Source organism: Vespa mandarinia, chromosome 25 (genome assembly GCF_050613455.1).
Source record: "Vespa mandarinia isolate Hongniang chromosome 25, ASM5061345v1, whole genome shotgun sequence".
Lineage (NCBI taxonomy): Eukaryota > Metazoa > Arthropoda > Insecta > Hymenoptera > Vespidae > Vespa > Vespa mandarinia.
The window spans coordinates 1,878,708-1,905,000 of record NC_140834.1 but is presented as its reverse complement, the minus strand read 5'-3'; the positions used below and the strand labels follow the sequence as shown (position 1 = coordinate 1,905,000).

Here is a 26,293-nt window from a genome sequence, read left to right as displayed (position 1 = left end):
CTTCCCCCTTTTTTTTTTCTTTTTCTTTTCTTTTCTTTTTTTTTTTCTTTTCTTTTTTTCCTTTTTTCTTTTTTTTTTTTTTCTTCACACGTATTTTGTAAGCGTCCGTAAATGTCTGTAAATGCGTTTGCGCATACATTGTGTACGAACGTATTTACGTATTTGTGTTTCTATCGTCCGTTTGTGTGTGTGTGTATGTGTGTGTGCGTACGTATGCTGCGTATATATGTGTCTCTGTGTGTGTGTGTGTGTGTGTGTGTGTGTTGGTAAGAGAGAGAGAGAGAAGAAGAGAAAAGAATTATGAATAAATACGTATATACGTACATGCACGTGTAAATAATGAATGTAACATTAGGAATATAATTACGATGAAATAATGATTAAAAGTCAAGAAAAAAGAAAAAAAGAAAAAAAAAAGAAATACAGAATTTCTTCTTTGGTTCGATCGAAAAGTTTCCTTTCTCTATCTGCACGAAGCTGTTTCTTAGATCTGGCTGTTTAAAAAAAAAAAAAAAAGAAAAAAAGATGTATACACAGAATGTAACCTTGGCAATATAACTTTCATCAAATAATAATTAAAAAAATATATATATATGTATGTATGTATGTATGTATGTATGTATGTATTTTAGGTATTATAAACAAAAAGATATTTAATAAAATAAATTAATATAGACAATTTCTTTCATACACGTATATGTATATATATATATATATATATATATATTAGGTTGGAAACTATGAAACGGTCGTTGAATGAAAATAAATAACTAAACAAAAACGCTCGTTTCATAGTTTCCAACCCAATACTTATATATTAGATTGGAAACTATGAAACGGTCGTTGAATGAAAATAAATAACTAAATAAAAACGCCTGTTTCATAGTTTCCAACGTAATACATACGTGTTTCTGTCTGTGTGTGTGTCTATACGCAATGGCATGAGTAAAAAGTATAAATAAAAAATAGAAAGAAAACAGAATTTAACCATGGAATTTCGATTAAATAATAATTAAAAAAAAAATATATATATATATATATTTACAGGAGTATAAATGAAGAGTATAAATAAATAAATAAATAAATAAAAAAAGAAAAAAAGAAAAAAAAACGCAGTACATAAAATGGCAAATATAATTTCGATTAAATAATGCCTCTCATTGCAAAATCTTATTCTACGAAAAAGAAAAAGAAAAAAAAAAAATAGAAAAAGAGTAATCAATTAAATCGATCAATTTTTGTATCAGCTTTCATCTCAAAAAGAAAAAAAAAAAAAAAAAGAAAGAAAGAAAAGAAATTTGATAAAATTATAATATAAAAATAAATATGAAAATATCGTAGACAATGTCTTTTCATAAATCCAATTGATCTAATTTAATTTCAACTAAAAATACATTCCCTTTTTTTAAATAAACTTTAACGAACATGATTTAAAATAAATAATAAAATTTCACGAGAGTGCAATTTTTTTCCCTGATTATATTTATCAAAGAATCCAAAAAAGAAAAAAAAAAAAGAAAATCAAATCAATCCGACATCTTGTAATTGATTAATACAATACGATCGTAAGATTTAATTAAAGAACGATTAATTATATAAATATTCATTGACCAGTCACAATGAATATTTTTATATCCCATCTAAGAATATAAATGATACGAATAAAATTTTGTAATCGTTAATTACTTACACGAATTTTACAGATAAATTTTGATGAAGTAAATTACAAGTATCGTTTATGTTCGAGAGACAAAAGTAAACTGCGACCGAAGAAAACGATAAGATGGGGATGAGTTCGTAAAGCGCATGCGCTTAGGGAGAAGGGATGAAGTAATATGCGATGTAAAGAAAGGCTATAAGATAATGATATAATCATTGGAAAGGGATGCAGGTGTTTAATTGCGTATAATTTGTTCGATAAAAGGGTAAAAATGTCTAAAACTCGATAAACGTGTGTCCCGTATGTATTGACTTCAATAGAATTCTTTACGTTCACACGAATTTGAATTATTGAGCGATTACTATAAGGAGCATAATTGGAATACTTAATGAAGGTAAGCAAACTTAAGGGGTTGAAGTCAATCGATAGACGGGAGTCACTTTAGACGACAGTATGACCTCGAAAGGTGAAGACTATCTCGACAACGAGTACTATATTTACAATCGACGATTATTTCGATTGATTGGATTATGGGAAGATAAGGTATCATTGAAGAAATTCATTTACATTTGTTTCCTCAATTTTATAATAATCATTGCGGTATTCGAACACGTAAGCGTCATTTATTTTATTTCTGGTTAATTAAGTATTTAATTATTTTTTCGAATGAAATAAAAATTTATATTGACATAATAAAATCGAAATGTGTTATCTTTGTTGTTGAATAGAAATAATATCAAAGATTTTTCATACTTTAGATTTATGGGATTTTCACGTTAAAAGGAGAATTAAATGCAATTGCTAAATTATTGGAAACGACCTTGATTACATTGTGTTTCGGATCATGCTACTACAATCTATTATCGAATAGTATTATTGTTCGTACTTCATTAAAAGCTCCAGTTCTTTTTTTATTTATTCAATTATTAAGGATACATACTTCTTTTCGTTTTAAGGAACAATTTAACATCTTTCACGTTTACAAATTTCAGATGAAGAAAATTCTTCGTCGTATAGATTGCGATTGGTTGGAATTTGCGAACAAACAGGAATTAATAATATTAAAAGAGTATGCTAATATAAGTAGAATGTGTACCATTGGAAACATAAGTATGTGAATTATGAATTAGTATGCGATAATAGTAATAATGTTAAATATAAATATGTACTTGTCCTTTCATATTTTCAGTCTCCTTTTACATGTATATGGGATTTTTGATATTTCCATCATTTCAAAGTTTCATACAGTACATCTTTGGTGTAATAAGTTACAATGAATTAATTTTACCCGTTCATTTTGAATATTTTATGAAAAATCATATTGTTTATTATTTTGGCCTTTGGACTCAGTGCGCAGCAATAATTTTCCTATGCACAGTAGCAATTGGGAATTATACGATGTTTATTGCAGTAATATTGCATGCTTGTGCATTATTTAATGTCGTAGTGTAAGTAAACGATTAAAATGATTATCATACTGAAAGTGAAAAATTTTCAATTGAATATATGTAAAACTCGAAATACATTTGATTTAATACAGATGGAGGATAAATGATAGATTTAAAGATAATCGAAATAATTTTTATGGTAACAATGAGAATGATAAATTATTAGATGAGAATGAATGGATCGTCGATATCATCAAATTCTACAAATCCGTCATAGAGTTTGTATCGCGTTATAAAAATCTTATATTGTTAATTATTGAATCGTTCGGAAAGTCATTTGGTTTTTTTTCCCGACAAAGGAATTAATTGTATTATTTTGCACTTAACTGCACACTTAAGTCGCATAATCATTATATGTTTTGAGAGCTGATATAGCAAGGCTTGTGTGTGAAAAAGTCCAATTGATTCTACGCAGTAGTTTTTGGTTGGTGCCCTTTTAAATATGGAGAGCAATAAGCAGCATTTTCGTCATATTTTACTTTTTTTTTACTATAGAAAAGGTAAAAATGCTGTTCAAGCCAGAAAGAAATGAACCGATGTGTATGGAGAGGATATGTTGACAGTACGCCAGTGCCAGAACTGGTTTGCAAAATTTCGATCCGGCAATTTTCATGTCGAAGATGCACCACGTTTTGGAAGGCCGATTGAAGCTGATAAAGATACGATAAAGGCATTAGTTGATGCAAACCGGCGAATAACAACACGTGAGATCGATGAGAGGTTAAATTTATCAAATTCAATTGTTTATGACCACTTGAAAGGCCTGGTTTTAACCCCGAAGCTCGATATATGAGTTCCCCATGTTCTCACTGAGAGAAATTTGTGTCGTCCCGTTGACGTCTGTGATTCGCTTCTTAAACGTCACGAAAATGATTCATTTTTGAAGCGCATCATTATTGGGGACGAAAAATGGGTTGTATATAACAATGTCAAACGCAAGAGATCATGGAGCAAAAAAGATAAACCGGCTCAAAGCATTTCCAAAGCCAATATCCATCAAAAAAAAGGTGATGCTGTCTGTTTGGTGGGATTTTAAAGGAATCGTTTTTTTTTTTTGAGATTTTACCGTATAACACAACAATTAATTCGGAAGTCTACTGTCATCAGCTGGACAAACTGAATGATGCAGTTCAACGGAAAAGGCCAGAATTAATCAATAGAAAAGGTATAGTGTTCCTCGAAAATAATGCAAGACCTCATACAAGTTTGATCTCTCGCCAAAAGCTTTTACAACTTGAATGGGATACAATGTCACATCCACCATATTCTCCAGATCTGGCATCTTCGGATTATTATTTGTTCTGGTCACTGTAAAATTTTTTAGACGGTAAAACCTTCACTTCAAATAAGAAAGTCAAAAACCATCTCGATCAGTTTTTTGCCAGCAAAGATCAAAAATTTTGATGAGCGTGGAATCACGCTACTACCAGAGAGATGGCAAAAGATATTATATCAGAATGGCCAATGTATAATTTAATAAAATATTTGTTCATTATACGATAATTGTCTTTCATTTTCACAAGAAAAAAAAAAAATTCGAAATAACTTTCCGAACGATCCAATATTTATATAATTTGCACATATAATTATTAATAATAATAATAATTTATCTTTGTTTTATTACGATTACTTTCAAGACTGGTCGATTTAATAAAATTATTTTACGAAGGAATTAATATATTCGAAGGATTTTTCGCTATGCTAATCACCATGATAGATTACTTTTACGTAAGCCAAATGATTGGTAAACAAAAAGAAAAAAAAAAAAAAAAAAAAAAAAACAAGTGTTGAATTTTTCAAATATATATTCCCGTTACCTTAAATAGAGATATAGAATGGATAATTTCTTTTTTTAGTTATTTCAATTACTTACTTCTGACGTAAACAAGACCGACGGTTTGAAAAAATTATTATACGTTATTGGATCTATGTCCGTAATTTTTGTTTACTTTCATCTTGGACAACAATTAATAGATCACAACAATTACGTATTTGTAACAATGTAAGTAATTTTACTTGTATACTGTATAAACCATTTCATACAATTTTCATATAGAATTGAATATATGTTTTTGCAAAAATTGATTATTATATCATTCGATCGCATTTGTTTATCTTTTCGTCATGTGTTAGTATTAATTAAAAAATTAGAAAAGGATTGTGAGTGTCAAGTTTAAAAAAATGAACATATGCTACGATATTTATTCGTTTCTGTATGAGTTTAAAAGTTGGCCCTAAATATTGTCGAATCTGTCGCACGACGTTTGTATCGTTTATTGAAAAAGATAATACTATAAATATAGTAAATCAAAAATAATATTTTCTTATATATTTTTCTGTTGCACGTATATCGATGCGTTCGAATTGTTTTCAAAGGAGTTTCGTTTCAACAATTGCGTGAAATTACGCATTCTAATTTTAAATTTCAGTTTGAAGGAAAAATTCGTATCGTTAAATTAACGATGGTCAACATAGAATAGATTATTGGATATTAGATGTTTTATTAAAATAGAAAAAAAAAATGATACGTCATTTTCATTTTGTACGAAATCGCAACGAATTTCTACTCAGTAATACCTTTCTATTTTTTTGTCGAATTTTCAAATATTCGTATTATATGTGATTAATGAATTTTTACAGATGTCAAATTCCATTTTATTCGTTATCATTGAAGACACAAAAATTAATACTATTTTTGATAATGAGGAGCATGATAGTATGCAATTTATCATGGAAGGGTACAATAGTATTCTCTCACAATCTATTTACAGTGGTGAATGATTTTCTTCAGTTAGATATATGGTACGATCTTTATTAAATATTTTTTACTGATTGATATCTTTCTTTATAGTTCATCCAGAAGTCACTGTCTTTCGCTATGGTATTCTATAATTTGCAATGAATTTATACGAAGAAAATACCATGCGACATTTGATCATTATACAGTATTATAAGAATACCATAAAACTGTTATATATTTGTTGTTTTCAAATTACGTGAATAAATAATTTTTCTAAACGAACTACTCTCTGTCATGGTAATATTTTTTACTGATAAGAAATCTTATTATCGATAGCTAATTTATTTGCAAATTAATTAATTTTAATATAACAATAAGTTGAAGAAGGAAATGTTAAAATAAAATTTGATACAATCATTATGCAATGAGGTTATCTTATGCGATTATTAAAATGCATGACTCATTGTTAAACCCTTTCGCAAACTGTATATATATGTGTGTGTATATATATATATCTGTATGTGTATGTACGCGTATGCTTGTATATGTAAAATGTGTACACATATGAAAATTTTTATCTTTTTAAAGAATAAATTGTAGTATTTAATATACTATTCTTTAGCAGGACATTTTTAGACTCATGTCAAACTATTAAACTTCATTTTTTTGTAAAATAAAAATATGTTTTTAATTGAAAAATTATTTGACGAGACAAAACAAGAATCTTACCATTGACCAATATGACCAATTATTGGCATAATCTTAAATAAATATTTTGATGAAATAACTTAGATAATGTATATTTGTTCTTTAATCTAATGTACATATATTTTATACAAATCGATTCTTTTTTAAATGAACATTAAAGAACGTAACTGTGAATAAATAATAATTTACATAAAATTGCAAATTTGTCTTGAACATTTCTATTAGAAAAGAAAAAATTACCAAATCATTGAAGCGGCCTGTTTTAATTCAACTTGTATGTTGGCTTAAGAAACAACGGTTAATTATTTAAACAGCTATTAACATCGGAGTAAATATTTGTAGGCTCTTGTACGGTTGTCAAAAGATACGAATATAACACTGACACGTCAAAGAATTGTTTGGACACTTGTTTGCTGAGATACATGACAGGTCCGTCATGTTCGAGAGACAAAAGTGAACTGCGGTCGAAGAGGACGATAAGGAGGGGCGAGTTCGCAAAGCGCATGCGCTTAGGGAGAAGGGATGAAGTAATATGCGATGTAAAGAAAGGGTATAAGATAATGATATAATTGTTGGAAAAGGATGCAGGTGTTTAATCGCGTAGAATTAGTCCGATAAAAGGGGAGAAATGTATAAAACTTGATAAATGTGTTCTCGTATGTATTGATTTAAATAAAATTCTTTATGTTCTACGAATTGAATTATTGAGCGATTACTACAAGGAGGATAATTGGAATACTTAACGAAGATAGGCGAACTGAAGGGGTTGAAGCCAATCGATGGACGGGAGTCACTTTAGACGGCAGTATGTCTTCGGAAGGTGGAAACTATCTCGACAACGAGTACTATACTTACAATCGATGGTTATTTCGATTGATAGGTTTATGGGAATATCAGAGATCGTCGAAGATATTGATTTATGTTTGTTTCATTATTCTTATACTAATAATTACGGTATTCGAAGAGGTAAGCGTCATTTTTATTATTTCTGGTTAATTAAGTATCTGATTATTTCTTCGAATGAAATAAAATTTATATTGGCAGAATAACATCCAAATGTGTTATCCTGTTTGTTGAATAGAAATAATATCAAAGATTTTTCTTACTTTAGATTAATGTGATTTTCTCGTTAAAAGGAGAATTAAATTCAATTGCTAAAATATTGGATACGACCTTGATTACAATGTGTTTCGGATCATGCTACTGCAATTTATTATCGAATAGTGCTATTGTTCGTATTTCATTAAAAGCTGCAGTCCTTTTTTTATTTATTCAATTATGAAGAATATGCACTCCATTTCGTTTGAAGGATCAATTTAACATCTGCACTTGTACAAATTTCAGATGAAGAAAATTCTTCGTCGTATAGATTGCGATTGGAAGAAACTTGCAAACCAGCGGGAATTATTTATACTGAAAGAGTATGCTAAAATAAGTAAAATGTGTACCATTGGTAACATAAGTATGTGAACTAACATGCGGTATATATTATAACTGTGTTAGGTATAAATATATAATTGTCCTTTCGTATTTTCAGTCTCCTTTTATTTGTACATGGGATTTTTGATATTTCCATCATTTCAATGTTTAATTCAGTACATCTTTGGTGTAGTAAGCTACAATGAATTAATTTTACCCGTTCGTTTTGATCATTTTATGAAAAATCGTGTAGGTTACTATCTTGGTCTTTGCATTCAGTACGCAATAATAATCATTCTATGCACGATAGCGAGTGCGAACTATACGATGTTTATTGCAGTAATACTGCATGCTTGCGCACTGTTTAATGTCGTCGTGTAAGTAAACAATCAAAGTGATTATCGTGCTGAAATTGAAACTTTTCAATCGAGTATATGCAACTTGGAACATTTTTGATTTAATACAGATGGAGGATAAATGAAAGATTTAAAGATAATCGAAATAATTGTTACTGCAGCAATGAGAATGACAAATTATTAGATGAGAACGTGTGGATTGTCGATATCATAGAATTATATAAATCCGTTATCGAGTTTGTATCGAATTATACAAATCCTCCTCTTAATTACTTTCACAATTTGCAAATGCTATTATAATAATATGATTTTTCAACTTTTGTTTTGTTTTGTTTCATTCAAGATTTGTCGACTTAATAAAATTGTTTTACGAGACAACTAGTCTGTTCGAAGGGTTTTTGGCAATGCTTATCATCATGATAGATTATTTTTATGTAAGCAAAATGTTTGGTCAAAAAAAATAATGTTAAATTTTAAAAATATCGTTATCCGGATAAATCATGAGATTATAAGAAACATTTCTTGACAGTTATTTCAGTTAATTTCTTCTACAGTAAACAAGAGTGATTGTTTAACAAAGTTGTTATATGTTATTGGATCTATGTTCGTAATTTTCGCTTACTTTTATCTTGGACAAAAATTAATAGATCACAGCAATTACTTATTTGTGACGTTGTAAGTATATATGTTGAATATTGCGTCTATAATTTCGTGCAGTTTTCATATCGAATTTAATATATGTCGCAAAAGTTGACTAATATACCATTGGATGTTTATCTTTTCCTCATGTGTCTATAATAGTATATTACTAATTTAAAGAAAAAGGATTATAAGCGCCAAGTTTACGAATATGGACATATGCGACGATATTTATTTCCTTTATGAGTTTAATCGTGGCCTTAAAAGCCATCGAAGCTGTCGCATATCATTTGAATAGTGGATCGGAGAAGATTATGTCATTGATAGGACAACCAAAAAATTTTCTCCTACAAATTCTTCAGTGGAATGTATGTCGATGTGTCCAAATAATTTACAAACGAGTTATATTTCACCAATACATGGTATTATGCATCCTGTATGAATATCAGTTTGCATGAGAAATTCGTGTCTTTAAATTAACGATATTCATAATAGAATGGATTATTGTGTATTAGATGTATTTCTAAAATGGAAAAGAAAACATATGTCATTTGCATGTTGTACGAAATCCCAGTAATTACAACTCAGTATTACTTTCTATTTTTCGTCCAATTCTCAAATATATGTTTGATATATAAGACTAATGAATTTTTACAGATGTCAAATTCCGTTTTATTCGTTATCATTGAAAACTCAAAAAACAATACTATTTTTGATAATGAGGAGTACGGTGGTGTGCAATTTGTCATGGAAGGGAACAATGGTAGTCTCTCACCAACTATTTACTGAGGTGAATATTTTTCTTGAGTTAGATGTATGATACGATCTTTACTAAATGCCATATACTGATTGAAATCATTCTTTATAGTTCATCCAGAAGTCATTGTCGTTTGCTATGGTATTATATAATTTGCAATGAATTTATACGAAGAAAATATCATGTGACATTTGATCATTATAGATTGTTGTAGGAATGGCGTAAAACTGATAAGTTTTGTAGCTTCAAATCACATGATTGAATTAATATTACTCCCTATATTGATAGTATTTTTTACGTATAATTATTGTTACTCTTGATGATTGATTTATTCAGCAATTAATTATTTATAATAGAAGTATTAGTAAAAGTAGGAATTGTTTCAATGAAATAAGAATTAGTAAAAATTAGGAAATGTTTAAATAAAACAGTTACTTAAATAAAATGAGGTTATCTTATGCGATTATTATAAAGCATGACTTATTATTTAGCCCTTCCGCATGGGAGTGTATATATATATGTATGTACGTGTGTGTTTATGTATACATATGTGTTTGTGTATGTGCATGGCAGTATGTGTGTGTGTGTGTTTGTGTGTGTGTGCACGACAGTATATATATGTGTGTGTGTGTGTATGTACGTGTGAATGTGCGTGCTTGTGTATGTAAATTATTTGTCCATTTGAATATTCTAATGAATATAATTCGATTCTAAATGGATATAAAAAAAAAAAAATTATTGAATAGAAAGTTCATCCCATTTTAAAGAAAATGTTTAGTATTTAATTTATTTTTCATTTACCAGACATTATCAGATTCATTTCAAATTATTAAGGTTTTTTTGATTGTAGAAAAAAATATCCATCTAACTGCAAAAAAAAACATGGAAATTTCTTTCGTCAAATGTTAATCGTACCGTGTAAAGTAAAAATTTCGACGAAATAACTTAGATACTGTCTTTTTGTTTTTGTTTCATCTGATGTACGTGTATTCTGAACAAATATATAATTTTTTAAATGAACATTAGAGAACGTAACTGTGAATAAATAACAATTTACATAAAATTGCAAATTTTTCTTGAACATTTCTATTAGAAAAGAAAAAATTACCAAATCATTGAAGCGGCCTGTTTTAATTCAACTTGTATGTTGGCTAAGATTAATTATTTAAACAGCTATTAACATCGGAGTAAATATTTGTAGGCTCTTGTACAGATGTCAAATGATACGAATATAACACTGACACGTCAACGAATTATTTGGACACTTATTTGCTGAGATACATGACAGGTCCGTCATGTTCGAGAGACAAAAGTGAACTGCGGTCGAAGAGGACGATAAGGAGGGGCGAGTTCGCGAAGCGCATGCGCTTAGGGCAAAGGGATGAAGTAATATGCGATGTAAAGAAAGGGTATAAGATAATGATGTAATTGTTGGAAAGGGATGCAGATATTTAATTGTGTACAATTTGTCCGATAAAAGGGGAGAAATGTATATAAAACTCGATAAACGTGTGGCCCGTATGTATTGACTTCAATAGAATTCTTTCCGTTCACACGAATTTGAATTATTGAGCGATTACTATAAGGAGCATAATTGGAATACTTAATGAAGGTAAACGAATTGACGGGGTTGAAGCCAATCGATTGACGAGAGTCACTTTAGACGGCATTATGTCTTCGGAAGGGGAAGACTATCTCGACAACGAGTACTATACTTACAATCGATGGTTATTTCGATTGATAGGCTTATGGGAAGATAAGACATCGTTGAAGAAATTGTTTTATATTTGTTTCCTCAATTTTATAATATTCATTGCGGTGTTTGAACAGGTAAGCGTCATTTTTATTATTTCTAATAAATTAAATATTTAATTATTTCTTCGTATGAAATAAAATTTATATTGGCAGAATAACATCCAAATGTGTTATCCTGTTTGTTGAATAGAAATGATATCAAAGATTTTTCTTACTTTAGATTTATGTGATTTTCTTGTTAAAAGGAGAATTAAATGCAATTGCTAAATTATTGGAGACGACCTTGATTACATTGTGTTTCGGATCATGCTACTACAATTTATTATGGAATGGTGCTATTGTTCGTACTTCATTAAAAGCTGCAGTTCTTTTTTTATTTATTCAATTATTAAGGATACATACTTCTTTTCGTTTTAAGGATCAATTTAACATCTTTCACGTTTACAAATTTCAGATGAAGAGAATTCTTCGTCGTATAGATTGCGATTGGGAGAAACTTGCAAACAAGCGGGAATTATTTATACTGAAAGAGTATGCTAATATAAGTAGAATGTGTACCATTGGAAACATAAGTATGTGAATTAGTATGCGATAATTATAATAATGTTAAGTATTAATATATATTTGTCCTTTCGTATTTTCAGTCTCCTTTTACTTGTACATTGGATTTTTGATATTTCCATCACTTCAACGTTTAATTCAGTACATTTTTGGTGTAGTAAGCTACAATGAATTAATTTTACCCGTTCGTTTTGATCATTTTATGAAACATCGTGTAGGTTACTATTTTGCTCTTTGCATTCAGTACGCAGTAATAATCATTCTATGCACCGTAGCGATTGCGAACTATACGATGTTTGTTGCAGCAATACTGCATGCTTGCGCACTGTTTAATATCGTCGTGTAAGTAAACAATCATAATGATTATCGTGCTGAAATTGACAATTTTCAAATGAGTATATGCAACTTGGAACATTTTTGATTTAATACAGATGGAGGATAAATGAAAGATTTAAAGATAATCGAAATGATTTTTATTGCAACAATAGGAATGTTAATTTATTAGATGAGGACGAGTGGATTGTCAATATCATAGAGTACTATAAGTTCGTCATCGAGTTTGTATCGCATTATACAAATCTTCCTGTTAATTATTTTCACCATTTGCAAATGCTATTATAATATTATAATTATTCACGTTTTGTTTTCTTTTGACTCATTTCAAGATTTGTCGATTTAATAAAATTGTTTTACGAGACAACTAGACTGTTCGAAGGATTTTTGGCAATGTTTATCATCATGATAGATTATTTTTACGTAAGCAAAATGTTTGGTCAAAAAAAATAATGTTAAATTTTAAAAATATATTCTCGTTATCTGGATAAACCTTGAGATTATAAGAAACATTTCTTGACAGTTATTTCAGTTAACATCTTCTACTGTAAACAAGAGTGATTGTTTAACAAAGTTGTCATATGTTATTGGATCTATATTCGTAATTTTCGCTTACTTTCATCTTGGACAAAAATTAATAGATCACAGCAACTACTTATTTGTGACGTTGTAAGTATATATGTTGAATATTGCGTCTATAATTTCGTGCAGTTTTCATATCAAATTTAATATATGTCGCAAAAATTGACTGTTATATCATAGGATGTTTATCTTTTCCTAATGTGCCGATAATAGTACATTACTAATTTAAAGAAAAAGGATTATAAGCGCCAAGTTTACGAATATGGGCATATGCGACGATATTTATTTCCTTTATGAGTTTAATCGTTGGTCCTAAAAGCCAACGAAGCTGTCGCATATCATTTGAATAGTGGATCGGAGAAGATTATGTCATTGATAGGACAACCCAAAAATTTTCTCCTACAAATTCTTCTGTGGAATGTATGTCAATGTGTCCAAATAATTTACAAACGAGTTATATTTCACCAATACGTGGTATTATGCATCCTGTATGAATATCAGTTTGCATGAGAAATTCGTGTCTTTAAATTAACGATATTCATAATAGAATGGATTATTGTGTATTAGATGTATTTCTAAAATGGAAAAGAAAACATATGTCATTTGCATGTTGTACGAAATCGCACGAATTACTACTTAGAATTACTTTCTACTTCTCGTCCAATTCTCATGTATATGTTTGTTATATAAGATTAATGAATTTTTCCAGATGTCAAATTCCGTTTTATTCGTTATCATTGAAAACTCAAAAAGCAATACTATTTTTGATAATGAGAAGCATGGTGGTATGCAATTTGTCATGGAAGGGAACAATGTTACTCTCTCACGAAGTATTTACTGAGGTGAAAATTTTTCTTGAGTTAGATGTATGATACGATATTTACTAAATGCTATATACTGATTGAAATCTTTCTTTATAGTTCATCCAGAAGTCATTGTCTTTCGCTATGGTATTATATAATTTGCAATGAATTTATACGAAGAAAATACCATGCGAAATTTGATCATTATAGATTGTTGTAAAAATGGCATAAAACTGTTAAGTTTTGTAGCTTCAAATCACATGATTGAATTAATATTACTCCCGATGTTGATAGTATTTTTTACGTATAATTATTGTTACTCTAGATGATTGATTTATTCACCAATTAATTATTTATAATAGAAGTATTGGTAAAAGTAGGAATTGTTTCAATGAAATAAGAATTAGTAAAAATTAGGAAATCTTTAAATAAAACAGTTACTTAAAAAAAATGAGGTTATCTTATGTGATTATCATAAAGCATGACTCATTGTTGAACTTTTTCGCATGGCAGTGTATATATATATGTATGTACGTGTGTATTTATGTATACATATGTGTGTGTGTATGTGCATGGCAGTATATATAGCTGTGTGTGTGTGTGTGTGTGTGTGTACGTGTGTATGTGCGTGCTTGTGTATGTAAATCAGTTGTCCATTTGGATATTCTAATGAATATAATTCGATTCTAAATAGATATAAAAAAAAAAAAATTATTGAATAGAAAGTTCATCCCATTTTAAAGAAAATGTTTAGTATTTAATTTATTTTTCATTTACCAGACATTATCAGATTCATTTCAAATTATTAAGGTTTTTTTGATTGTAGAAAAAAATATCCATCTAACTGCAAAAAAAAACATGGAAATTTCTTTCGTCAAATGTTAATCGTACCGTGTAAAGTAAAAATTTCGACGAAATAACTTAGATACTGTTTTTTTGTTTTTGTTTCATTTGATGTACGTGTATTCTGTACAAATATATAATTTTTTAAATGAACATTAGAGAACGTAACTGTGAATAAATAACAATTTACATAAAATTGCAAATTTGTCTTGAACATTTCTATTAGAAAAGAAAAAATTACCAAATCATTGAAACGGCTTGTTTTAATTCAACCTGTATGTTGGCTAAGATTAATTATTTAAACAGCTATTAACATCGGAGTAAATATTTGTAGGCTCTTGTACAGTTGTCAAATGATACGAATATAACACTGACACGTCAAAGAATTATTTGGACACTTGTTTGCTGAGATACATGACAGGTCCGTCATGTTCGAGAGACAAAAGTGAACTGTGGTCGAAGAGGACGATAAGGAGGGGCGAGTTCGCAAAGCGCATGCGCTTAGGGAGAAGGGATGAAGTAATATGCGATGTAAAGAAAGGGTATAAGATAATGATATAATTGTTGGAAAAGGATGCAGGTGTTTAATCGCGTAGAATTAGTCCGATAAAAGGGGAGAAATGTATAAAATTCGATAAATATGTTCTTATAAGTATTGACCTTAATAAAATTCTTTACGTTCGTACGGATTGAATTATTGAGCGATTACTACAAGGGACATAATTGGAATACTTAATGAAGGTAAACGAACTGAAGGAGTTGAAGCCAATCGATAGACGTGAGTCACTTTAGACAGCATTATGTCTTCGGAAGGGGAAGACTATCTCGACAACGAGTACTATACTTACAATCGATGGTTATTTCGATTGATAGGCTTATGGAAAGATAAGACATCGTCGAAGAAATTGTTTTACGTTTGTTTCCTCAAATTTGTAATATTCATTGCGGTGTTTGAACAGGTAAGCGTCATTTTTATTATTTCTGGTTAATTAAGTATTTAAATATTTCTTCGAATGTAATAAAATTTATATTGGCATAATAATATCCAAATGTGTTATCCTGTTTTTTGAATAGAAATAATATCAAAGATTTTTTTTACTTTAGATTTATGTGATTTTCTCTTTAAACGGAGAATTAAATGCAATTGCTAAATTATTGGAGACGACCTTGATTACATTGTGTTTCGGATCATGCTACTACAATTTATTATGGAATGGTGCTATTGTTCGTACTTCATTAAAAGCTGCAGTTCTTTTTTTATTTATTCAATTATTAAGGATACATACTTCTTTTCGTTTTAAGGATCAATTTAACATCTTTCACGTTTACAAATTTCAGATGAAGAAAATTCTTCGTCGTATAGATTGCGATTGGAAGAAACTTGCAAACAAGCGGGAATTATTAATACTGAAAGAGTATGCTAATATAAGTAGAATATGTACCATTGGAAACATAAGTATGTGAATTAGTATGCGATAATTATAATAATGTTAAATATAAATATATATTTGTCCTTTCGTATTTTCAGTCTCCTTTTACTTGTACATTGGATTTTTGATATTTCCATCACTTCAATGTTTAATTCAGTACATCTTTGGTGTAGTAAGCTACAATGAATTAATTTTACCCGTTCGTTTTGATCATTTTATGAAAAATCGTGTAGGTTATTATCTTGGTCTTTGCATTCAGTATACAGTAATAATCATTCTATGCACGGTAGCGATTGCGAACTATACGATGTTTATTGCAGTAATACTGCATGCTTGCGCATTGTTTAATATCGTCGTGTAAGTAAACAATCAAAATGATTATCGTGCTGAAATTGAAAATTTTCAAATGAATATATGCAACTTGGAACATTTTTAATTTAATACAGATGGAGAATAAATGATAGATTTAAAGATAATCGAAATAATTGTTACTGCAGCAATGAGAATGACAAATTATTAGAGGAGAACGAGTGGATTGTCAATATCATAGAGTTCTATAAGTCCGTCATCGAGTTTGTATCGCATTATGCAAATCTTTCTGTTAATTATTTTCACAATTTGCAAATGCTATTATAATATTATAATTATTCACCTTTTGTTTTCTTTTGACTTATTTCAAGATTTGTCGATTTAATGAAATTGTTTTACGAGGCAACTAATCTGTTCGAAGTGTCTTTCGCATTGCTTATCTTCATGATAGATTATTTTTATGTGAGTAAAATGTTTGGTAAAAGAAAAATAATAAATTTTAAAAATATATTCCGGTTATCGAAATAAATTGTAATGTGAAGAGTAAAATATCTTTTTAGTTATTTCAGTTATTTTCTGCTAACGTAAACAAGAGCGAAGGTTTGACAAAGTTCTTTTATGTTATTGGATCTATGGCCGTAATTTTCGCTTACTTTCATCTTGGACAAAAATTAATAGATCACAACAATTACGTATTTCTGACACTGTAAGTATTTTAATTGAATACTGTGTTCATAATTTCATGTAATTTATATAACGAATTGAATATGTGTCGTAAAAATTTCTTATTATATCGTACAATGGAATTTGTTTATCTATTCCTCCTGTTCCGATAATAATGCATTATTAAGTTATAAGAAAAGAATGAGGTTGCTAAGTTAATGAAAATGAGCATATGCAACGATATTTTTGTTTCTATATGTGTTTAATGGGTGGCTAAAAGAATATCGCACCTGTCGCATATCATTTGACTAGTGTATCGAAAAAGATTATGTTAATGGTGGAGTAACTCAAAAACAATTTTCTCTTACAAATTCTTCTGTTACATGTATATCGATACATTCACATAATTTACAAACGTGTTACATATCACCAATACGTCGAATTATGCATCCTGCGTGCATATTAATTTGCATGAAAAATCCATATCGTTAAATTAACGATGGTCAACATAGAATAGATTATTGGATATTAGATGTTTTTTTAAAATAGAAAAAAAAAGGATATGTCATTTTCATTTTGTACGAAATCGCACGAATTTCTACTCAGTAATACTTTCTTTTTTTTGACCAATTTTCAAGTATTTGTATTATATGAAATTAATAAATTTTTATAGTTGTCAAATTCCGTTTTATTCGTTATCATTGAAGACACAAAAATTAATACTATTTTTGATGATGAGGAGCATGATGGTATGCAATTTATCATGGAAGGGTACAATAGTATTCTCTCACAATCTATTTACAGTGGTGAATGATTTTCTTCAGTTAGATATATGGTACGATCTTTATTAAATATTTTTTACTGATTGATATCTTTCTTTATAGTTCATCCAGAAGTCACTGTCTTTCGCTATGGTATTCTATAATTTGCAATGAATTTATACAAAGAAAATACTATGCAACATTTGATCATTATACAGTATTATAAGAATACCATAATACTGTTATATATTTGTTCTTTTCAAATTACGTGAATAAATAATTTTTCTAAACGAATTACTCTCTGTCATGGTAATATTTTTTACTGATAAGAAATCTTGTTATCGATAGCTAATTTATTCGCAAATTAATTAATTTTAATATAACAATAAGTTGAAGAAGGAAATGTTAAAATAAAATTTGATACAATCATTATGCAATGAGGTTATCTTATGCGATTATTAAAATGCATGACTCATTGTTAAACCCTTTCGCAAACTGTATATATATGTGTGTGTATATATATATATCTGTATGTGTATGTGCGCGTATGCTTGTATATGTAAAATGTGTACACATATGAAAATTTTTATCTTTTTAAAGAATAAATTGTAGTATTTAATATACTATTCTTTAGCAGGACATTTTTAGACTCATGTCAAACTATTAAACTTCATTTTTTTGTAAAATAAAAATATGTTTTTAATTGAAAAATTATTTGACGAGAAAAAACAAGAAACTTTCCATTGACCAATTTGACCAATTATTGGCATAATCTTAAATAAATATTTTGATGAAATAATTTAGATAATGTATTTTTGTTCTTTCATCTAATGCACGTATATTCTATACAAATTGATTCTTTTTTAAATGAACATTAAAGAACGTAACTGTGAATAAATAATAATTTACATAAAATTGCAAATTTGTCTTGAACATTTCTATTAGAAAAGAAAAAATTACCAAATCATTGAAGCGTCCTGTTTTAATTCAACTTGTATGTTGGCTAAGATTAATTATTTAAACAGCTATTAACATCAGAGTAAATATTTGTAGGCTCTTGTACAGTTGTCGAATGATACGAATATAACACTGACACGTCAAAGAATTGTTTGGACACTTGTTTGCTGAGATACATGACAGGTCCGTCATGTTCGAGAGACAAAAGTGAACTGCGGTCGAAGAGGACGATAAGAGAGGGGCGAGTTCGCAAAGCGCATGCGCTTAGGAAGAAGGGATGGAGTAATATATGATGTAAAGAAAGGGTATAAGATAATGATATAATTGTTGGAAAGGGATGCAGGTGTTTAATTGCGTACAATTTGTCCGATAAAGGGTAGAAATGTATAAAACTCGATAAATTTGTTCCCGTATGTATTGACTACAATAGAATTCTTTACGTTCACACGAATTGAATTATTGAGCGTTTACTACAAGGAGCATAATTGGAATACTTAACGAAGATAGGCGAACTGACGGGGTTGAAACCAATGGATGGACGAGAGTCACTTTAGACGGCATTATGTCTTCGGAAGGGGAAGACTATCTCGACAACGAGTACTATATATACAATCGATGGTTATTTCGATTGATAGGCTTATGGGAAGATAAGACATCGTTAAAAAAATTGTTTTACGTTGGTTTCCTCAATTTTATAATATTCATTGCGGTGTTTGAACAGGTAAGCGTCATTTATATTATTTCTGGTTAATTAAGTATTTCATTATTTCTTCGAATGAAATAAAATTTATATTGGCAGAATAACATCCAAATGTGTTATCCTGTTTGTTGAATAGAAATAATATCAAAGATTTTTCTTACTTTAGATTTATGTGATTTTCTTGATAAAAGGAGAATTAAATGCAATTGCTAAATTATTGGAGACTACCTTGATTACATTGTGTTTCGGATCATGCTACTACAATTTATTATGGAATGGTGCTATTGTTCGTACTTCATTAAAAGCTGCAGTTCTTTTCTCATTTATTCAATTATGAAGAATACGCACTCCATCTCGTTTTAAGGATCAATTTAACATCTGCACGTGTACAAATTTCAGATGAAGAAAATTCTTCGTCGTATAGATTGCGATTGGAAGAAACTTGCAAACCAGCGGGAATTATTTATACTGAAAGAGTATGCTAAAATAAGTAAAATGTGTACCATTGGAAACATAAGTATGTGAACTAACATGCGGTAATTATAACTGTGTTAGGTATAAATATATATTTGTCCTTTCGTATTTTCAGTCTCCTTTTATTTGTACATGGGATTTTTGATATTGCCATCATTTCAATGTTTAATTCAGTACATCTTTGGTGTAGTAAGCTACAATGAATTAATTTTACCCGTTCGTTTTGATCATTTTATGAAAAATCGTGTAGGTTACTATCTTGGTCTTTGCATTCAGTACGCACTAATAATCATTCTATGCACGGTAGCGAGTGCGAACTGTACGATGTTTATTGCAGTAATACTGCATGCTTGCGCACTGTTTAATGTCGTCGTGTAAGTAAACAATCAAAGTAATTATCGTGCTGAAATTGAAAATTTTTAATCGAGTATATGCAACTTGGAACATTTTTGATTTAATACAGATGGAGGATAAATGAAAGATTTAAAGATAATCGAAATAATTGTTACTGCAGCAATGAGAATGACAAATTATTAGATGAGAACGTGTGGATTGTCGATATCATAGAATTATATAAATCTGTTATCGAGTTTGTATCGAATTATACAAATCTCCCTCTTAATTATTTTTACAATTTGCAAATGCTATTATAATAATATGATTTTTCAACTTTTGTTTTCTTTTGATTCATTCAAGATTTGTCGACTTAATAAAATTGTTTTACGAGGCAACTAGACTGTTCGAAGGGTTTTTGGCAATGCTTATCATTATGATAGATTATTTTTACGTAAGCAAAATGTTTGATTAAAAAAGATAATGTTAAATTTTAAAAATATATTCCCGTTATCTGGATAAATCTTGAAATTATAAGAAACATTTCTTGACAGTTATTTCAGTTAATTTCTTGTACTGTAAACAAGAGCGATTGTTTAACAAAGTTGTTATATGTTATTGCATCTATGTTCATAATTTTCGGTTACTTTTATCTTGGACAAAAATTAATAGATCACAGCAATTACTTATTTGTGACGTTGTAAGTATATATGTTGAATATTGCGTCTATAATTTCGTGCAGTTTTCATATCGAATTTAATATATGTCGCAAAAGTTGACTAGTATACCATTGGATGTTTCTCTTTTCCTCATATGTCTATAATAGTACATTACTAATTTAAAGAAAAAGGATTATAAACGCCAAGTTTACGAATATGGTCATATGCGAAGATATTTATTTCCTTTATGAGTTTAATCGTTGGCCCTAAAGGCCACCGAAGCTGTCGCATATCATTTGAATAGTGGATCGGGGAAGATTATGTCGTTGAAAGGACAACCCAAAAATTTTCTCCTACAAATTCTTCTGTGGAATGTATGTCGATGTGTTCAAATAATTTACAAACGAGTTATATTTCACCAATACGTGGTATAATGCATCCTATATGAATATCGATTTGCATGAGAAATTCGTGTCTTTAAATTAACAATATTCATAATAGAATGGATTATTGTGTATTAGATGTATTTCTAAAATGGAAAAGAAAACATATGTCATTTGCATGTTGTATGAAATCGCACGAATTACTACTGAGTATTACTTTCTACTTCTCGTCCAATTTTCATATATATGTTTGTTATATAAGATTAATGAATTTTTATAGATGTCAAATTCCGTTTTATTCGTTATCATTGAAAACTCAAAAAACAATACTATTTTTGATAATGAGGAGTACAGTGGTGTGCAATTTGTCATGGAAGGGAACAATGGTAGTCTCTCACCAACTATTTACTGAGGTGAATATTTTTTTTGAGTTAGATATATGATACGATGTTTACTAAATGCTATATACTGATTGAAATCTTTCTTTATAGTTTATCCAGAAGTCATTGTCTTTCGCTATGGTATTATATAATTTGCAATGAATTTATACGAAGAAAATATCATGCGACATTTGATCATTATAAATTGTTGTAGGAATGGCGAAAAACTGTTAAGTTTTGTAGCTTCAAATCACATGATTGAATTAATATTACTCCCTGTGTTGATAGTATTTTTTACGTATAATTATTACTCTTGATGATTGATTTATTCAGCAATTAATTATTTATAATAGAAGTATTAGTAAAGGTAGGAATTATTTCACTAAAAAAAGTATTAGTTAAAATTAGGAATTGTTTAATTAAAATGTGGTTATCTTATGCGACTATTAAAATGCATGACACATTGTTGAACCCTTTTTTCATGGCATTGTATATATATATATGTATGTATGTATGTATGTATATATATGTGTGTGTGTGTACGTGCGCGCTAGTGTATGTAAATTGTTTGTCCGTTTGAATAATTTAATGAAAATAACTTGATTCCAAAAAGATCTAAAAAAGAAAATTATTGAATATAAAATTTATATCTTTTTAAAGAAAAAGTTTAGTATTTAATTTGTTTTTCATTTACCAGACATTATCAGACTCATTTCAAATTATTAAATCTTTTTTGCTTGTAGAATAAAAGTATGCATCTAACTCCAGAAAAAAATGAGGAACTTTTTTTCGTCAAATATTAATCGTACCATGTAAATTAAAAATTTCGACGAAATAACTTAGATACTGTTTTTCTGTTGTTGTTTCATCTGATGTACTTGTGTTCTGTACAAATATATAATTTTTTCAATGAACATTAGAGAACGTAATTGTGAATAAATAATAATTTACATAAAATTGCAAATTTGTCTTGAAGATTTCTATTAGATCAATAGAAATTACCAAAAAAAATTACCAAATCATTGTAGCGGCCTATTTTAATTCAACCTGTATGTTGGCTTAAGAAACAACGATTAATTATTTAAACAGCTATTAACATAGGAGTAAATATTTGTAGGCTTTTGTACAGTTGACATATGATACGAATATAACACTGATACGTCAAAGAATTATTTGGACACTTGTTTACTGAGATACATGACAGGTCCTTCATGTTCGAGGGACAAAAGTGAACTGCGGTTGAAGAAGAATATAAGGAGTGGCGAGTTCGCGAAGCGCATGCGCTTAGGGAGAAGGGATGAAGTAATATGCGATGTAAAGAAAGGGTATAAGATAATGATGTAATTGTTGGAAAGGGATGCAGGTATTTAATTGTGTACAATTTGTCCGATAAAAGGGGAGAAATGTATAAAACTCGATAAACGTGTGTCCCGTATGTATTGACTTCAATAGAATTCTTTACGTTCACACGAATTTGAATTCTTGAGCGATTACTATAAGGAGCATAATTGGAATACTTAATGAATGTAGGCGAACTGATGGGGTTGAAGCCAATCGATAGACGGGAGTCACTTTAGACGGCATTATGTCTTCGGAAGGGGAAGACTATCTCGACAACGAGTACTATGCTTACAATCGATGGTTATTTCGATTGATAGGCTTATGGGAACATAAGACATCGTCGAAGAAATTGTTTTACGTCTGTTTCCTCAATTTTATAATAATCATTGCGGTGTTCGAATAGGTAAGCGTCATTTATTTTATTTCTGGTTAATTAAGTATTTCATTATTTTTTGAAATAATCTCTGAAATAAAATTTATATTAGCAGAATAACATCCAAATGTGTTATCTTGTTTGTTGAATAGAAATAATATGAAAGATTTTTCTTACTTTAGATTTATGTGATTTTCTGCTCAAAACGAGAATTAAATTCAATTGCTAAATTATTGGAGACGACCTTGATTACATTGTGTTTTGGATCATGCTACTACAATCTATTATCGAATAGTATTATTGTCCGTACTTCATTAAAAGCTCCAGTTCTTTTTTTATTTATTCAATTATTATGGATACATACTTCTTCTCGTTTTAAGGATCAATTTAACATCTTTCACGTTTACAAATTTCAGATGAAGAAAATTCTTCGTCGTATAGATTGCGATTGGTTGGAATTTGCGAACAAACAGGAATTAATAATATTAAAAGAGTATGCTTATATAAGTAGAATGTGTACCATTGGAAACATAAGTATGTGAATTAGTATATGATAATTATAATAATGTTAAGTATAAATATATATTTGTCCTTTCGTATTTTCAGTCTCCTTTTACTTGTACATTGGATTTTTGATATTTCCATCACTTCAACGTTTAATTCAGTACATCTTTGGTGTAGTAAGCTACAATGAATTAATTTTACCCGTTCGTTTTGATCATTTTATGAAAAATCGTGTAGGTTACTATCTTGGTCTTTGCATTCAGTACGCACTAATAATCATTCTATGCACGGTAGCGAGTGCGAACTATACGATGTTTATTGCAGCAATACTGCATGCTTGCGCACTGTTTAATATCGTCGTGTAAGTAAACAATCAAAATGATTATCGTGTTGAAATTGAAAATTTTCAATGTTCAAATATGCAACTTGGAACATTTTTAATTTAATACAGATGGAGAATAAATGATAGATTTAAAGATAATCGAAATAATTGTCACTGTAGCAATGAGAATGACAAATTATTAGAGGAAAACGAATGGATTGTCAATATCATAGAGTACTATAAGTCCGTTATCGAGTTCGTATCGCATTATACAAATCTTCCTGTTAATTACTTCCACAATTTATATAATTTCATAATTTATATAATTATAATACTATAATAATTGACCCTCTATTTTCTTTTGACTCATTTCAAGATTTGTCGACTTAATAAAATTATTTTACGAGACGTTTAGTCTGTTCGAAGGGTTTTTGGCAATACTTATCATCATGATAGATTATTTTTACGTAAGCAAAATGTTTGGTAAAAAAAAATAATGTTAAATTATTAAAATATATTCCCGTTATCTGGATAAATTTTGAGATTATAAGAAACATTTCTTGATAGTTATTTCAGTTAATTTCTTCTACAGTAAACAAGAGTGATTGTTTAACAAAGTTGTTATATGTTGTTGGATCTATGTTCGTAATTTTCGCTTACTTTCATCTTGGACAAAAATTACTAGATCACAGCAACTACTTATTTGTGACGTTGTAAGTATGTATGTTGAATATTGCGTCTATAATTTCGTGCAGTTTTCATATCGAATTTAATAGATTTCGAAAAAATTGACTATTATACCATTGGATGTTTATCTTTTCCTCATGTGTCTATATTAGTACATTACTAATTTAAAGAAAAAGGATTATAAACGCCAAGTTTACGAATATGGGCATATGCGACGATATTTATTTCCTTTATGAGTTTAATCGTGGCCTTAAAAGCCATCGAAGCTGTCGCATATCATTTGAATAGTGGATCGGAGAAGATTATGTCATTGATAGGACACCCCAAAAATTTTCTCCTACAAATTCTTCGGTGGAATGTATGTCGATGTGTCCAAATAATTTACAAACGAGTTATATTTCACCAATACGTGGTATAATGCATCCTGTATGAATATCAGTTTGCATGAGAAATTCGAGTCTTTAAATTAACGATATTCATAATAGAATGGATTATTATGTCTTAGATGTATTTCTAAAATGGAAAAGAAAACATATGTCCTTTGCATGTTGTACGAAATCGCATGAATTACAACTCAGTATTACTTTCTATTTTTCGTCCAATTCTCAAATATATATTTGTTATATAAGATTAATGAATTTTTACAGATGTCAAATTCCGTTTTATTCGTTTTCATTGAAAACTCAAAAAACAATACTATTTTTGATAATGAGGAGTACGGTGGTGTGCAATTTGTCATGGAAGGGAACAATAGTAGTCTCCCACCAACTATTTACTGAGGTGAATATATTTTTTGAGTTAGATGTATGATACGATGTTTATTAAATGCTATTATACTGACTGAAATCTTTCTTTATAGTTTATCCAGAAGTCATTGTCTTTCGCTATGGTATTATATAATTTGCAATGAATTTATACGAAGAAAATATCATGCGACATTTGATCATTATAGATTGTTGTAGGAATGGCGTAAAACTATTAAGTTTTGTAGCTTGAAATCACATGATTGAATTACTCCCTGTGTTGATAGTATTTTTTACGTATAATTATTACTCTTGATGATTGATTTATTCAGCAATTAATTATTTATAATAGAAGTATTAGTAAAGGTAGGAATTATTTCACTAAAAAAAGTATTAGTTAAAATTAGGAATTGTTTAATTAAAATGTGGTTATCTTATGCGACTATTAAAATGCATGACACATTGTTGAACCCTTTTTTCATGGCATTGTATATATATATATGTATGTATGTATGTATGTATATATATGTGTGTGTGTGTACGTGCGCGGTAGTGTATGTAAATTGTTTGTCCGTTTGATTAATTTAATGAAAATAACTTGATTCCAAAAAGATCTAAAAAAGAAAATTATTGAATATAAAATTTATATCTTTTTAAAGAAAAAGTTTAG

General features: G+C 29.0%; 8 protein-coding genes and 1 long non-coding RNA gene across 16 annotated transcripts in view; 8 read left to right on the top strand and 1 right to left on the bottom strand.

The window, feature by feature from the left end:
• The window catches only part of LOC118446588 (uncharacterized), a 43,611-nt gene extending 36,395 nt beyond the window's left edge, over positions 1 to 7,216 (top strand). Inside the window, exons 4-12 of one of the 8 annotated variants that reach the window (XM_085664216.1) lie at positions 1,704 to 1,960; positions 2,055 to 2,272; positions 2,419 to 2,770; positions 2,850 to 3,108; positions 3,201 to 3,326; positions 4,746 to 4,836; positions 4,965 to 5,110; positions 5,749 to 5,910; positions 6,899 to 7,216. In XM_085664216.1, the coding sequence (XP_085520342.1) occupies positions 2,114 to 2,272; positions 2,419 to 2,770; positions 2,850 to 3,108; positions 3,201 to 3,326; positions 4,746 to 4,836; positions 4,965 to 5,110; positions 5,749 to 5,910; positions 6,899 to 6,932 (1,329 nt within the window). In that variant the 5' untranslated portion in view covers positions 1,704 to 1,960; positions 2,055 to 2,113 and the 3' untranslated portion in view covers positions 6,933 to 7,216. Of the gene's footprint in view, positions 1 to 1,703; positions 2,273 to 2,418; positions 2,771 to 2,849; positions 3,109 to 3,200; positions 3,327 to 4,745; positions 4,837 to 4,964; positions 5,111 to 5,748; positions 5,911 to 5,959; positions 6,099 to 6,898 lie in introns of those variants that run through there. The other 7 variants (XM_085664220.1, XM_085664219.1, XM_085664215.1 and 4 more) reach the window with 7 other exon arrangements.
• LOC118446587 (uncharacterized) overlaps positions 1 to 26,293 on the bottom strand; it is a 128,641-nt gene that overhangs the window by 52,801 nt on the left and 49,547 nt on the right. The window lies entirely within an intron of this gene.
• Positions 7,338 to 8,764, top strand: LOC146872200 (uncharacterized). Its single transcript, XM_085664223.1, has 4 exons — positions 7,338 to 7,522; positions 7,668 to 7,787; positions 7,901 to 8,567; positions 8,675 to 8,764. The coding sequence occupies exons 1-3, from the start codon at positions 7,364 to 7,366 to the stop codon at positions 8,024 to 8,026; spliced, it is 405 nt and encodes a 134-aa protein (XP_085520349.1). The 5' UTR covers positions 7,338 to 7,363; the 3' UTR covers positions 8,027 to 8,567; positions 8,675 to 8,764.
• LOC146872199 (uncharacterized) lies at positions 8,873 to 9,987 on the top strand. Its single transcript, XR_014983617.1, has 4 exons — positions 8,873 to 9,006; positions 9,151 to 9,338; positions 9,628 to 9,760; positions 9,839 to 9,987. It is a non-coding gene; the product is annotated as an uncharacterized LOC146872199 (long non-coding RNA).
• LOC146872198 (uncharacterized) lies at positions 11,399 to 13,830 on the top strand. Its single transcript, XM_085664063.1, has 9 exons — positions 11,399 to 11,557; positions 11,703 to 11,822; positions 11,937 to 12,054; positions 12,127 to 12,385; positions 12,475 to 12,628; positions 12,900 to 13,045; positions 13,338 to 13,446; positions 13,506 to 13,570; positions 13,668 to 13,830. The coding sequence occupies exons 1-9, from the start codon at positions 11,399 to 11,401 to the stop codon at positions 13,828 to 13,830; spliced, it is 1,293 nt and encodes a 430-aa protein (XP_085520189.1).
• LOC146872197 (uncharacterized) lies at positions 15,405 to 16,068 on the top strand. The gene is made up of 3 exons (XM_085664282.1): positions 15,405 to 15,563; positions 15,709 to 15,828; positions 15,943 to 16,068. The coding sequence occupies exons 1-3, from the start codon at positions 15,405 to 15,407 to the stop codon at positions 16,066 to 16,068; spliced, it is 405 nt and encodes a 134-aa protein (XP_085520408.1).
• Positions 16,229 to 17,993, top strand: LOC146872196 (uncharacterized). The gene is made up of 5 exons (XM_085664062.1): positions 16,229 to 16,391; positions 16,481 to 16,805; positions 16,904 to 17,049; positions 17,680 to 17,841; positions 17,891 to 17,993. The coding sequence occupies exons 2-5, from the start codon at positions 16,728 to 16,730 to the stop codon at positions 17,991 to 17,993; spliced, it is 489 nt and encodes a 162-aa protein (XP_085520188.1). The 5' UTR covers positions 16,229 to 16,391; positions 16,481 to 16,727.
• LOC146872195 (uncharacterized) lies at positions 19,287 to 21,989 on the top strand. The gene is made up of 8 exons (XM_085664061.1): positions 19,287 to 19,445; positions 19,591 to 19,710; positions 19,824 to 19,941; positions 20,014 to 20,272; positions 20,362 to 20,685; positions 20,786 to 20,931; positions 21,554 to 21,686; positions 21,765 to 21,989. The coding sequence occupies exons 1-5, from the start codon at positions 19,287 to 19,289 to the stop codon at positions 20,549 to 20,551; spliced, it is 846 nt and encodes a 281-aa protein (XP_085520187.1). The 3' UTR covers positions 20,552 to 20,685; positions 20,786 to 20,931; positions 21,554 to 21,686; positions 21,765 to 21,989.
• LOC146872194 (uncharacterized) lies at positions 23,239 to 25,943 on the top strand. The gene is made up of 9 exons (XM_085664060.1): positions 23,239 to 23,352; positions 23,550 to 23,693; positions 23,784 to 23,901; positions 23,974 to 24,232; positions 24,323 to 24,448; positions 24,570 to 24,660; positions 24,761 to 24,906; positions 25,528 to 25,660; positions 25,740 to 25,943. The coding sequence occupies exons 1-9, from the start codon at positions 23,239 to 23,241 to the stop codon at positions 25,788 to 25,790; spliced, it is 1,182 nt and encodes a 393-aa protein (XP_085520186.1). The 3' UTR covers positions 25,791 to 25,943.

Excerpts from the sequence above, each read along its gene's own strand:
- LOC146872197 (XM_085664282.1), top strand. The coding sequence starts at position 15,405 with ATGTCTTCGGAAGGGGAAGACTATCTCGACAACGAGTACTATACTTAC. Across the intron at positions 15,564-15,708 it reads TCATTGCGGTGTTTGAACAG|ATTTATGTGATTTTCTCTTT; the intron begins GTAAGCGTCATT and ends TTTTTACTTTAG. Across the intron at positions 15,829-15,942 it reads TATTATGGAATGGTGCTATT|ATGAAGAAAATTCTTCGTCG; the intron begins GTTCGTACTTCA and ends TACAAATTTCAG.
- LOC146872195 (XM_085664061.1), top strand. The coding sequence starts at position 19,287 with ATGTCTTCGGAAGGGGAAGACTATCTCGACAACGAGTACTATATATAC. Across the intron at positions 19,711-19,823 it reads TATTATGGAATGGTGCTATT|ATGAAGAAAATTCTTCGTCG; the intron begins GTTCGTACTTCA and ends TACAAATTTCAG. Across the intron at positions 20,273-20,361 it reads GCACTGTTTAATGTCGTCGT|ATGGAGGATAAATGAAAGAT; the intron begins GTAAGTAAACAA and ends GATTTAATACAG.
- LOC146872196 (XM_085664062.1), top strand. The coding sequence starts at position 16,728 with ATGAAATTGTTTTACGAGGCAACTAATCTGTTCGAAGTGTCTTTCGCA. Across the intron at positions 16,806-16,903 it reads TCATGATAGATTATTTTTAT|TTATTTCAGTTATTTTCTGC; the intron begins GTGAGTAAAATG and ends ATATCTTTTTAG. Across the intron at positions 17,050-17,679 it reads AATTACGTATTTCTGACACT|TTGTCAAATTCCGTTTTATT; the intron begins GTAAGTATTTTA and ends AAATTTTTATAG.
- LOC146872200 (XM_085664223.1), top strand. The coding sequence starts at position 7,364 with ATGTCTTCGGAAGGTGGAAACTATCTCGACAACGAGTACTATACTTAC. Across the intron at positions 7,523-7,667 it reads TAATTACGGTATTCGAAGAG|ATTAATGTGATTTTCTCGTT; the intron begins GTAAGCGTCATT and ends TTCTTACTTTAG. Across the intron at positions 7,788-7,900 it reads TATTATCGAATAGTGCTATT|ATGAAGAAAATTCTTCGTCG; the intron begins GTTCGTATTTCA and ends TACAAATTTCAG.
- LOC146872194 (XM_085664060.1), top strand. The coding sequence starts at position 23,239 with ATGTCTTCGGAAGGGGAAGACTATCTCGACAACGAGTACTATGCTTAC. Across the intron at positions 24,233-24,322 it reads GCACTGTTTAATATCGTCGT|ATGGAGAATAAATGATAGAT; the intron begins GTAAGTAAACAA and ends AATTTAATACAG. Across the intron at positions 24,449-24,569 it reads TACTATAAGTCCGTTATCGA|ATTTGTCGACTTAATAAAAT; the intron begins GTTCGTATCGCA and ends ACTCATTTCAAG.
- LOC146872198 (XM_085664063.1), top strand. The coding sequence starts at position 11,399 with ATGTCTTCGGAAGGGGAAGACTATCTCGACAACGAGTACTATACTTAC. Across the intron at positions 12,386-12,474 it reads GCACTGTTTAATATCGTCGT|ATGGAGGATAAATGAAAGAT; the intron begins GTAAGTAAACAA and ends GATTTAATACAG. Across the intron at positions 13,046-13,337 it reads AACTACTTATTTGTGACGTT|GACAACCCAAAAATTTTCTC; the intron begins GTAAGTATATAT and ends TGTCATTGATAG.